General features: G+C 32.1%; 1 protein-coding gene across 1 annotated transcript; it reads left to right on the top strand.

Moving 5' to 3' along the window:
* The first annotated feature begins 2,052 nt into the window (after positions 1–2,052).
* LOC106677570 (differentially expressed in FDCP 8 homolog) lies at positions 2,053–11,362 on the top strand. The gene is made up of 7 exons (XM_014415590.3): positions 2,053–2,343; positions 3,097–3,409; positions 4,855–5,019; positions 5,091–5,126; positions 7,184–7,416; positions 7,500–7,724; positions 11,078–11,362. Exons 1-7 carry the CDS (start codon positions 2,197–2,199, stop codon positions 11,297–11,299), a joined length of 1,341 nt encoding a protein of 446 aa, XP_014271076.1. The 5' UTR covers positions 2,053–2,196; the 3' UTR covers positions 11,300–11,362.
* Positions 11,363–13,403: the final 2,041 nt, after the last annotated feature.

Here is a 13,403-nt window from a genome sequence, read left to right as displayed (position 1 = left end):
CCTTGTACCAACAACGGTTATAACCTTAACGTTCTAGCAACTGAACAATATTAAAAGACGGCCACATACTCTCTCGCCAGTGACAACAGTGAGAAAACTAGCGGGGAAGTGGACGGTGGGAATAGAGCTAGTTTGTCGAGGCTGGATTGCAATATCTTTATCAGGCGCAAGTTGAGTCACCGGTATATCCTGTGGCAAATATAAGAAAATTCCGTTGGTTTTATTGTTTGATTTCCCTACAAGAAATTCCAGTTTGAGGCGATCTGTCTAGACGTTCTGTGGCCCATTTGGTAACAAAGTTTTGAATGTCTTCTCTGATTTAGATAATCCAAAAATGGACTATAAGGGCTTTCTAACAGCGCCACGCCTTTAGAAAACATGGGTAGCTGACGAAAGCTGTGGGTTAACAAAAATGTTTATTCGGTTATGATGTACTGATAGAACTGGACGAAGCACTTGGCCATGGTCACCAAGAGTTGATAGCATTGTGTGGGTGTCAGTGACGTTCTATCAACTGAACAATATTACTAGTACGGCCACAGTGACAACTCATTACCAAATAATATTTATTTGTTTCACTTGGATTTATCTCAACTAAAAATAAATTATACGAACTGGGTTTAACTCATATAAATTTCAAGAGGTTAAAGAAATTTTGTGGAGCTTTTTGCTTTTGAAATTCATTATGCAGCGGTTCCTAGCCTTTTTTGCTTTGGCTCACTTCTTGGAGCAAAAAATAATGGTTCACGGCACTCTTGTTGAGTAAAAACAAATTTGCGGCACAATTATCCTTAGAGCGGATGGATAAGTAGGTAAAGAAAAAGTAACCAGAGCAAAGTATATGCTGGAATGCACTGTATATTTGGTATTTTAATTCTTTCTTTTTTTTTTTTTTTCTTATTTTATAATATTTTCAAAAAGTGATTTTAGCCTGCGACACCAAGTTTAGGAAACACTGCTCTATTGTGTCAGAACTTTTTTTCAAAGTGATGAATGGTATACACATTTGAAGGATAAACTCTTTACTGAACGTAGAGTTAGGTTAGGAATTAACAGGAGTAGGTAGGATGTAACTAAAGCTGATGAGTGAAACCAGCACCTCATTCTAAACATCTTCTTTTTTGTCGTGTTGACGAGCAAGAAGACCATGACCCTAATTTAAAATTCGTTTTTCTTTTCCTCATCATTCAACACTGTAAGGATAATTATTTTAATTAACATGAAATAGATTGTGAACTCAAATTAAATATAAGTGTCAATGATTTATTAATAATAGGTTTTAAGAAAATAAATCATTTTCAATATTAAAGATCAAATCTATTATTGATGTTGGATTAGCTTATTAACTTTATTTATGCATGGTACGGTGTAAATAAAGTTACTGATTTTTACCATTTTTGAAAAATTTCATGTATTTTAGGGCGTAGGATTTTATGTATGTTTGCGGAGCATCTAACTGTTACTAGGAGAAGATTTTACAATTTTGAAACCAAGCAGTGTACACAGAATATTTAGTTCTAGATCTCTTCAAATTCTGCTTCTTTGCCTCTACCGTCTTGTTATATATCAGTAGCGGGTTATGTATGTGCATTCTTAGTCCGTAACTGAAGTAGGCGACAAACAGTACTTTTCCATCCGCATAGGAACCCTTGTTATAGAAAAACTACATTCTATAAAGTATATTTAGAAAAAAAAATAGGGTTCATTGACTGGATAAACACAATATTAAATAAATTAACAGCGATTTTTCAAGAAATCTCCACAAGACACTACCTCAATTGCAACTTTATATTAACGGAATAAACGGGTCAAATCATATCTTATATCTTCATCTGCTTATCGAACCAAAAAGATATACTTGGGATTATAAGGAGAATGTTGTTAACATTCTGGAAAATGCTTAAGTTTTTATTGACTTAAATTAGCTTTAATTTTTTTACTTTTGTTCCTCAAATTCTTCCCTTTTTCTTTGGGGACTGGTTGGTAACTACTGATTTACTTGTCCCATTGCCAGTGAATGATACCTCTAAGACGTATTACCTCTTTGTGTTATCTAAAGAATGTTTATTATTGACAGCATAACACTGTTATCAAACGAGTTTTTTCAAATGGTGGTATGCAGATGAAGATTTTCAAATTAAGAGGAATACTTTGGATATTATCCTTTTAATAAGACATAATTTTATGTACTAAAAAATGGAAGCTCACGTGTTTCTTGAGGATGATTTTCATTCTCCAACATGTTCCTCTCCAGATATGACTTCAGGAGATGATTTATCTGATTCTTCAATGAATGTACCCGCCAGTATTGTTAATGCTTCTAATTATATTACTGTTAAAGAAGTAAGTTGATTGTTTTTCCTTTAATGTGTGATATCTGTTTAAAACTATTAACAACTTTCACATTCCATTAGGCATTAGTGATAGCAGTGCTATATCTTATGAACTTTTATTTAGGAACTCATTGTGCTGTTTAATTTCTTTTGAAGCTTTTGTATTAGAAGAGTTAGTGAATTGACCACCTCTAAGCTTGTTTTATCAAATAAGGATTAAGAATATACCTTTTCAATAATGTCACAAGGTCACCATTTGCTACAAATCATTTTATGCTTTGTAATTTTTGTACTGTTCTTATTAACTTGTCTTTTTATTACGGTACATAAGTGACACTCTAATTTGCTGGTGGGAATGTACTCACTTATATGCAATGTCCTATTGTGAGTTGCGCTAAAATATAATCAGCTCATGACTTTGATGTGCTAAAAAGGTGTAAATAAATGCTGTGAGCTCTTTTCAGTTGAGGTTGAGCCTAAATTGCATAAATGTGAATCACTCTAAGGTTTATAGCAGAGAAAATTACACAATAATTATTACATACCTGCTGTGTTGAAAAATAATTATGAACCTCTACCTGTCGAGTTAAGAACTTTTTGTTAGCAGACAGTGTGACCTTCATCGCAACTTCCTGAGTCAGCTATAAATTTATTTACATATTTCTTAATATTTAAATGACATTTACCAATACCCTCTGTCAATTCAGTCTAGTTATACTCTGCTAATCAACTTTGGTAATTATTTGTTTAATTTTTATTTTAGGGTTGTCAGTCTGCATTCACTACAGAAGAACTCAATATAGCAATCAATCAATGCAAAAAATTAGTACTTGAAAGTGAAGAGTGTTCTGAGGAGAGGAAATGGTTTGTTAGACGGTTAATTGAACTAAGGCATAGGCTTCAACAAGCTAAAGAGAGTGAGGAAATAAAAACTATCCAGGTTCTTGAAGAGTCGTTTGTGAAGTTAGGTCATCATTTTAAATTTGAATATTTACCTACCTCAGCTACAAAAAAATATTGTGATAGGTGTTGTGGTACAATTTGGAATGTTGTACAATCTTATTACCAATGCACTGGTAAGTTTTATTTTTTTTTTCTCTTAATTATTTTGTTAGTTAAATATTTAATATCTTAAATATTGATTAGAATAAAATCAATCTTTTCTTTTTATTCTCATGATGTACCAACCCATCCATTTGCCTTAACAGATTATTTTTTTTTCTTTTCAAGACTCCTGGATATTTTTTAACATATTAAGTTTTAAGAATATCCATATAGAATATCCATTCATATTTTATAGTGAAAAACATATTGCTTGTTCTATAAGCTCCATCTACACAATAAGCTTAATTGGATAGATAGAACTTATTGTATGCTTTATCAGTTTTGTTAACTGACCTTTATTGTATTGATGAACTTGTTTGAGTGAGTTCTCAATTCTAGAACAATTATCAATAATATTACACAATGGATTATTTTTTAGCTGTCTAAAAATTGCCTTAAATTTATAATAATTATGACAAAGATTAATTAATTTAAAAAAAGGTTAAAAAATGTATCCTTTACCCTGCAGTTTTCTGTAATTAAAACATAAATAATAGGGGTACACACTATTATGGGCAATCGTAGGTCAAAAATAAAGTAAACATTCATATTTATGTAGCAGTATTTCTTCATACCCTGGTATATGTAAGTAAGTGGAATTTGAATAGTCAAACGTACTAGGTTTTAAGGATCTTTAATGATTGACTGAATAGGGCGTACTTTCCAGAAATGTGGAAGATTGGCTGTCTGTGGTTGATCAGCTTCCTGAATCTTACAGATCTATTTTCTGCGTACTATGATGAGTAAAGACCCGGAAAGGGGCAATATTGAGAAAATATTTTCTCTGTTCTTGTACTTTTCCAATTCTGATTATTGGTAAAATGGATGCTTCTGGATTATTGGTTCTCCAATATCCTTCAGGGTATGAAGGCTTTTGAGATAAATTGCATAGCTTTAGCAAGGATATCGAACCTTTTTATCCCATATATATCCTTCTGGAAATGACCAAGCAACAACTCAATGAGGGTAATAAATCTTGACTATGAGGGACTAGGCCTTAATAAAGAATTAGAGGTTACTGTGAGTGAGTTAATCTACAGGTTGTATCGGTAAGATTGGTACTGACTAAGCTCTTTCACTGTGAAAGTGGAAAAAGAAATAGAATTAATCCAAGTCAGACTTTGTAGGATTTAAGAGAATTTGAACCTCTTATTATATCTTCTATGATAGATACATGACATATTCAATTCCAACTGTTATAGAAAAATAATTATTTTGTTACTTTTAAATTTAATAAACCTATAAAAATGTAGTTACTGAATTACAGAAAGTCAATTAAATATTTTTAAAACATATTTATCATTTTATAAGAACCTTGATCAGGGTTAGTTTTTTATGTGTTATCTAACTTATGTCTTAAAGTCCACTTTATTTTAACAATATCTATCAGAAATTGATATTTATTTTTCAATTTTAGACTGCCAGTATAAATGTCACATAAAGTGTGCTGAATCATTATTTAGGGTTTGTGCACATTTGGTGATGTCAGAAAATCCAAATTATATAGAAAAAATCTGTCCAGAAGTAGGTCTTGACACTCAAGGGTATAGATGCTTTGAGTGCAAATCTAGAATCAACTACAGTAAGTTACTTTGTTTTGAGTTTATTTCATTGAAATTTTAAATGAAATACATATTTTATTCTTTTTTCCAGATGTACCTAAAGGCTATTATCCATATTTATTCTCAGGTAATAATTTTTTACTTTTGATGCAATTTTAATCTAGTCTAAATTTAAATTATTTAGTTTAATATCATTGTAAATGTAAGAACCATCTGTTATTAATTTTTTTTTCTGAGAAGGATAGTAGGGGCTGTTATGAGAAGAGTAATATTTACACCAATAAAGGAAACTTATTTTATTTGTGCCAATGTTTCGGTCTAATTTTCAGGTCTTCATCAGGGCTGAAAACAAAAAAAAATGAGATGTTAACCATAATGTAGTTTAAAAAAAATGAAACAATATAACTAGAAGTAAAGAAGATAATAAATGATACTAAAAGAATCTTATCTTATTAATTTCTTGTTATATTGTTTTTTGTTTGTGTTTGTTTCTCAGTATATTATAGCTTTCATTTTGTTTTTTGTCTTTAGCCCTAAAGAAGGTTTGAAATTTAAGTCGAAATGTTGAACAAATTAAATAAGTTTTCCTTATTTATTTATTATTACTCTTCCGACTGCATTGTCGACTATCTTCTCCTTAGATTGAATCTACACAATAAACAAATCATTAAAAAGTTCTTGCAAAAAATAATTCAAACCATTTTTTAATGTTTTAACCTTTCATCAAATTCATTTATGTAGATGAATTGATTTATACAAATTTATTTCCTATATTCTTCTACTAAACCATTGACTTTTATTCCCACATTAATTCTTATACATGCCTTGCAAAACATAATTCAAACCATTTTTATTATTTTAACCTTTCAACAAATCCATTGAGTTTATACAGTTCATGTTAACGCCATAATATAATTACGTTGTAAATAATTGTAAATAGTATTGTTAGTATTTAGTTTTATAGTTTTAGTTATATAGTTTTATTAGTATTTAATTTAGTTACATTTATTTTTATTTGTATTGTTTTATTTAGATTTAGTTATTTGAAAAGAAAAATGTGTAATTATATTTGTTTGTAATAATGAGTAATAGAGACAGTTGCTAGGAGTGATCATTGTTGCGTCACCTAGCAACGGACCGACCATCTTAGTTTTTTGGAGCAGTTCCGGCTAATTAGTGGCCCTGGTAGCGTCTAAGCAGCCCTGTCTGCCCTTATAATTTAATATTTTGGACATTTTTAGTGAGTTAGTGAGTTATTACAGTTCGGAACCATCCCTTTTCTGTGTTTCCACTTTATTAATTGCAATTCCGGCTAATTAGTGGCCCTGGTAGCGTCATTAGCAGCCCTGTCTGAGTTCATTTTGTCGGCTCGCCTAATAATAATCGGACCATCAATGAGCCACTACACCAACTCTGGACCATTGCAGCGATTTATCTAGCAACAAGAGCTACACATCTCGGCAGCACACTTCTCCTGACCTATCGGAGTGGACCAACCTTTTAGTCAAGCAGTATTTATTTTATATATTTATTTCTTTTTTTTTGTGTAATTATTTTATTTTTATCTGAAAGGCCTTTTTATTTTTGCTTGTATGTTTTATTTATGTTAGTTTTGTGTTTTACCATGTTTAAATTGAACCAAATAAATGTTTAATCTGAGCCAGTTTGTTTTTTTTGTTCATTTTTAAAGCCTTCCAACAAAAAGACAGTCGATTTGAGATGGCTTTAACAGTTCAATTAGTGACAATAGATTCAATTTTAATTTAATTGCTTTTAAGAATGTAGAATTCTAATTAAATCACTATTTGTATTCATAGAAACATTTCTCGTTCAAAATTTTGTTTGATATAATCAAATTGAATTTTGTTGAGTAGGTATTGATTTTTTTTTTGTTTTTATGAACTGAAGTCCTGAGTTTGACTCTTACTTGAAAGTTTTTGTTGTATAATTTTGGTTTGTCCTATTTTCAACTTATTTTGAATTAATTTAATAGCATTACTATTTGTTTTTAAAAAGTTTCTTAATAAGTTTTTTTTCCCAAGTCAATGTTAGTAAAAATATTTTATTTTAGTACTTTTTTGTTATCTTATTAGTTTAAAGTAATAATACACATTAAGCAGAATGTAAATTACAATATATCAAGTATTATTTATCAATTTCATTTAATTATAATTTCGTTTTAAGATACTGATGTTGCTGAGGCTAGGCTATGTAACTACAATGGGCACCACTATTGCCCATCCTGCCATTGGAATACTCCTTCTATTATTCCAGCAAGAGTTATGCTGAATTGGGATTTCGAACCTCAAAAAGTGTGTAGAGCTTCTTATCAATTGATACGCATTACAAAATCTCGACCTCTTGTTACTCTAGATGAAAATTTGTACAGTTTCGTTGATGAATTAGCAACTATTAAGGTGAATCCAATTATATTCTATTTATCCAATTGTTTATAATTTTCATTATTAATTTCTGGATCTTGAATAATATGTTTTAAAAGAAAAAACGAGAAGAATTGGGGCTTATGAAGCATTACATAGCTACTTGCCGTCCATCGTTAGAAAGTGGACTTGTTATGAGAGAGTTGGAATGGAGGAGGCATTTGATACATAGTACAACCATCTTTTCTCTTGATGATCTTTGTGATATCAATAATGGAACTTTTCTTTCCAAAATTGAGGCTGTGCAAGAAATTTTAAAGAAACACATAAAAGAAGATTGTACAGTAAGTGTTGCATTTTTCTATACAAATCTTAATTTTCAAATTTAATTATCATTAATGGACACTACAGTCAATTCCCTGTATCTTTAATTTATTTTTCCAATTCCTGTGCAGTATCTCTTTTATTTTAAAAAATATTACCTCCTCAGGTTGTAGAAACAAGCTATTTACTTTTACAACCAAAAGCGTTGGGTATTAGTTAAAATTATTAAATAGAAAATTTTCGTTTATTAGCCACTGTTAAGCAGTTTTATACAAATATATTATGTCAGAATAGGAAACATTCACTGAAACTTTCCCAATTTGTTAACGGTTGTTATAACGAATATTCATGTTTCCCAGAAAATAGTGAAACATTCTTGCTTTTTACATAGCTCTTTTTGTATTATTAAATATCAAAAGTAGTAATAAATCAATATGAGTGATGACTAATAATTTATAGTTTACTCTGGGATTGATCATAATATCTAATATAAAAATTGTTACTGTAACAATTACATGACTGCTTTATATAAATTCATTAATCAATGGAAAATATTTGTATAACCAAATCTTTTATGAATAGTATAAAACTTTTACCAAGCTATTGGAACTAATCCAAAAAGGAAGAAAGAATACCAGAGACCTGAAACACAGGCCTGATCTATCCTATCCTGAAGAAAGGCTTCATATATAAGTCCAACATCCTGCTAAATCAGATATCTCTATATAATACGAGAATATAATTGGTGATCACCAAGTAGGATTCAGAAGAGAAAAGAGCATGCCAGACCAGATCTTCATCCTGAAGCAGATACTAGAAAAACAATTGGAAGTAGATCAGGATGTGTATGCCTTATTTGTTGATTTCAAAGCAGCCTATAATTCTGTAGATAGAAATTTTCTTCAAAAGATCATGAAGTCCGCGGGAAGTCTAAGTGAGGTAGTCGCTTACCTTGGCATAAGATTTGGAAGTGGATTTAACGTGTCCACAGGATGGATATCGACCCGCTATGCCTTGGTTGTGGTGTTCAGGAGACTGCTGAGCACATCATAATGGACTGCACAGCCTTTTTGCACTATAGGCCAGATTGCTAAGAAAAACTGGACTCAGTACCCTAACAGAGGACAATTTCCCTCAGCTAGTAACTGAAGATAACTACCTGTATTACAAAGAATTTTTTATATGGGTGTAAAACAATTGTTGGGCCAGCCCACTTCAATCTTTATCAAAGAAGAAGGAGAAGACCAGCCCATGGAAGGCCAATGGATGACTGAGAGATGCAGAAGACTGAACCTTCTAGCAGAAATTGTACTTATCAATCGATTTATTAGCAGTAGTTCGATGTTACATGTGTAATATTGAACTATTGCTACATACCTGTATTGCTTACAAAGCAGGGAAAGGTGGAAATAAATGAATAATCCCCAGGAAGTTGGTAAGACTGACAAAAGCATGTACGAATGATCCTAAATGCAGAGCCCTGATACAAGGAGAAGTATCTAAAGCCTTTGATTTCAGAATAGGTCTGAGACAAGGATATTGACTCTCACCAATGCCGTTTAACCTAGCCCTAGAAAAAGTGATTAGAAGAACATCACACGAAAATGGTGGGGTGCACGTTGGAATGAGACATAAAATCCTGGCATAGGCAAATGACATTGTAATTCTTTGGAAATAACCAAGATCACATGGAAAAGTCTCACAAAGACTCTATTAAGAGAAGCAGAGAAAATCTGTTTGTAAGTAAATGAAGATAAAATACAATATATGATTGTAACCCAAAATCCTACCTAACGACATGGTTTGAGTGGATGGCAAATTGTTCCCAAAAGTAGGCAGTTACAAGTACCTCGGCTCCACCATAACATCAATAAATGATCAACAGACTGAGATAGACCATAGTATAACAAGTGCGAACAAAGCCTTCTCTCTGTCAAGAATACAGAATCCCAAAAAATCTGAAACTAAAGGTGTACAATGCCATGATAAAGTGAGCTCTTATATACGGGTGTGAAGCCTAGGCTCTAACAGGTAGCCAAGAAAGCAGAATCGAGACATTTGAACGAGCCTAGAAAGCAGAATCGAGAGATTTGAACGAAAAGTTTTCTGTACAATCACAGGAACGATCTAGGATCAGAGCCTTAACACTTCTTCTTTCTCATTCTTCTTAAGTGCCTTTCAGCATGGAGGAACCTCTAACTACTTGGTCCAAACATCTCGATCTATGGCAAGCATCTTAATCTGAGCCAGCGTTTTTCCTCTTTATAGACCTAGTCATTGGATATGCTCTATATAGCTCCTTCTAGCTCTGCCTCATGGTCTTCTACCTGTTGGCCTTGTCTCCAGGCATTTTCTTGGCACTCTTTCTTCTCTCAATCTACAGACATGTCCATACCATCGGAGCTGTCTGTGTTCAATCACTGATTTTAGTGAGGGATCTGAAGTTCTCTTATTCCTTTTCCTGTCTCTCCTAGTTTTTCCCTGTATTCTTCGCAAAAATTGCATTTCAGCAGCCGTAATCCTGCTCATGTGCTTGTCTTGGGTGGCCCAACTTTCACTGCCATATAATAATGTTGGAATATATATTGCTTTAAAGATATGGAGCTTGATGTCCTTACCTACCTCCCTCTTTTCCACAACAGTATTGCTTATCTGGTAGTAAATACTATTTGCTTTATTAATCCTATTGGACACTTCTTGGTCTATTTCACCAGATTTATTGAAAATTGTTCCAAGGTAGGTATAAAAGTCTACTCTTTCCAATACTTCATCATTGCACACTATTCTTACATTGCCCACATCCACTTCATCTTTGGCAAAAGTCATAACCTTGCTCTTGCAGCTGTAATACTCATTCCTTTGCGGGTGAGTTCTATAATGGCCTGTTTCAATTTTTCCTCAGTCTGTCTCCAGCATGATATTGTCTGCATATAGAAATGGCTGTACTTGTACCGTCCTCATGTTCCACATACTGACTACAGTCCAAGCAGTTCTTCACAATCACAATACTTTCTCTTACTATATATTCCATATAAACTGCTTGTATATTTTTTACCTTTGTGTTAATTAGATCGTAATTTACAGTTTCATTAAGCTCCTCAAAATGAAGGCCACCATTTGTATCAATTAAACTCGTCTGAGCCTATAATTTGATGACCTTCCTCTATTTAATGACAGAGGGCACAGTGAAAATATTTGCTTTTGAAGCTAAACTTTCTAAATTTTTTAGCCAAACCTACCCATTCCAAATAGAAATTGATTCTTCTACTTCTACTTAATTTCCTTCTTTGAAATAGTGTTCCAAAACTTATCAAAGTCTTAAATGTATTTAGTATATTGTAAGATTATATACTTATTATCTTTTATTTTTTAGGTTTGTAGAGGAAGAGGATATATCTGTGAATTATGTGAAAAGAATGATGATGATCATGATGGTGATGATGATGATGGTGAAAAGGTTGAGATAATATTTGGGTTTGATAGTAATACTTACACCTGTCCAAAATGTGAGACTGTTAGTCACAAGTCTTGTTGGAATGTCAAGAAAACTTGTAAAAAATGCTTGCGTCGAGAACAAAAGTTGGAAGTTGAATAAAATATAAATTTTTGTATTTATTTTTATATGTTGTTGAAATTATAATTCATGTATTTGTGTGTATTTATTTCTATGGGAAACTGAAATCCTTTGAAATTTGAAAATACATTGATTTTTACTATTCAAATTTTAATACTGAATATTTTTAAAGTTTTCAATTAAAAAAAAAAAAAGTTCAGACAACCGAAACTCACATCTCTAAAAAACGCCAACTCAATCCAAGTATAAAATTTGAAGCCAGGGTCATGATGCCGAGAACATTGGGGTGAAGAGCTCAGAGTGCCTAGTTTAGAACATTGTGGGCTCTTCAGTATTTATTTCACAGATGCTCTGGGAAATGTATTTAACATTCCCACTCTTGGGCTGTACAGGACTTCAAAAGAAGTCTTGTGGTATATCTAAGAAAAACTCAATTGGAGAAGCTGTCGAGTTGCACAAACCTTAAAATAATTATTGATATAGGTAGTTAGTGAGGAAGTTTTTTTTTTGTGCTAAGTATCATATTTTTTCTATGGTTGCTAAGTTTTTAAGGCGTTCTTTTTATGGTGGTGTTTGGTCACCAATAATGCTAGGAAAACATTAAGCTACAGAGTTGAAAAATGGCATTGGTTTACTGTTTTTGTTAAATGGTAAAGTCAAATTCTATTAAGAAGCCAATTTTTTTTTTTACCTCTTATCTGATCATTTCTGACTTACAGGTGTTATCCTATTGATAACTAACCAGTTGTAACCAAAATGGAAGGGTTGATTTTTCTTTCCTTAAGACTACCATGAAATAAAACTCAACTTCCCACACTGGGATTAAACTAGTGAGGTTGCTAATGTGATGCTTCAACTTCAGCTAGGATGTCCTCTAATTAAGAACTTGTGCCCATCTAACCATCCTATTACAGATGACTTCCATCTTTTGGTGCTGGTCTCCTCATTTTCCTTTGGACTCTTAAGGTTGTAGTTAGCTGAACTCAGATGTCTTTCAGCTACTAATGAACTTGAATCCTGGGAAGTTCTCAACCATGACGGATTAAAATCTTCATTAAGAACGTAAATTACCGTTCTCATCATGGCTGCCTTTTACCCCTCCAGTACATATCCTGACATGTTCAACAGTCTCCTGAACACTACAAGTAATAGCTTGGCTTAATTACTTAGTGCAATCGGAAGAATTGTAAAATCAAGTAGTCCAGAAAAACCCATTTCGCATACAGCCGAAATTGTAGATACGATGCGGCAGTATTTTCTCTGGGCGTTCCCTTTTCAAGTAGTCACCCACAGTCGGGTCCATTCCTCAACTGTATCCTTCCGGATTACCTTCTTTAATTTGATAACATTTTCAACTGGAGTCACCAATAGATTCTGTGAAACTACTGTTGAGCCTTCCCTCTTTCTTACCATGCCTGGTTTCTTTAGAATAAAGAGGCAAAGCAGTGCGTCATGGGATGTCGAATTATACTTTATGATGACCTGATTAATTATTTTAAACTTATCGTAGAGAATCAGTTAATATAAGTTCAGTCGTTTAGGAAATCGTGTTAAATAAATAAAAATAAAAAGCTCAGCCACAATAAACATAAAATAGAATTTTTTCATTAAACGTTTCCATTGATTTATAAAATAGATTGTGATATTAATTAATGGTTACCTGTCTACAAAGAAAATGTTAAATCTTTATCAACATTTATGTAGTAATAGTATGGTTAAGAGAAAATTTCCTTTTTCAAATGCAGATTAGGATGACGAGGATAATTATGTAATGAGAAATTTTATCTAAATGGAATTATCATAATATCAGAGACATGTCATGCTCCTCAGCAATTCTTTCATAAATTTCAGCATATGATCTGATTTTAAGCATTATATAGTCTATATTATATATTATTATAATAGTATATTATATTATTATGTACCGTTACAGTGGTACATATTTAGTCTAGGAAATAGAGGAATGAAAAAAGTAGTTCCATTGTTCTGATTTTTTCACATGTTTTAGTTTCTAATTTAATGTGAAAAGAAAAAAAAAGTGTTCAATTATTTGTTCACTACTTGCACTCGTACTTCTTTGAGAAAAACTTAGTGTGTGAAACGTGCTGAGCATAAAATTTTTGTA

This window comes from Halyomorpha halys, unplaced genomic scaffold, assembly GCF_000696795.3.
Source record: "Halyomorpha halys isolate HHAL.00 unplaced genomic scaffold, Hhal_1.1 Scaffold103.1, whole genome shotgun sequence".
Classification (NCBI taxonomy): Eukaryota; Metazoa; Arthropoda; class Insecta; order Hemiptera; family Pentatomidae; genus Halyomorpha; species Halyomorpha halys.
This window is presented reverse-complemented; position numbering and strand designations above follow the sequence as displayed.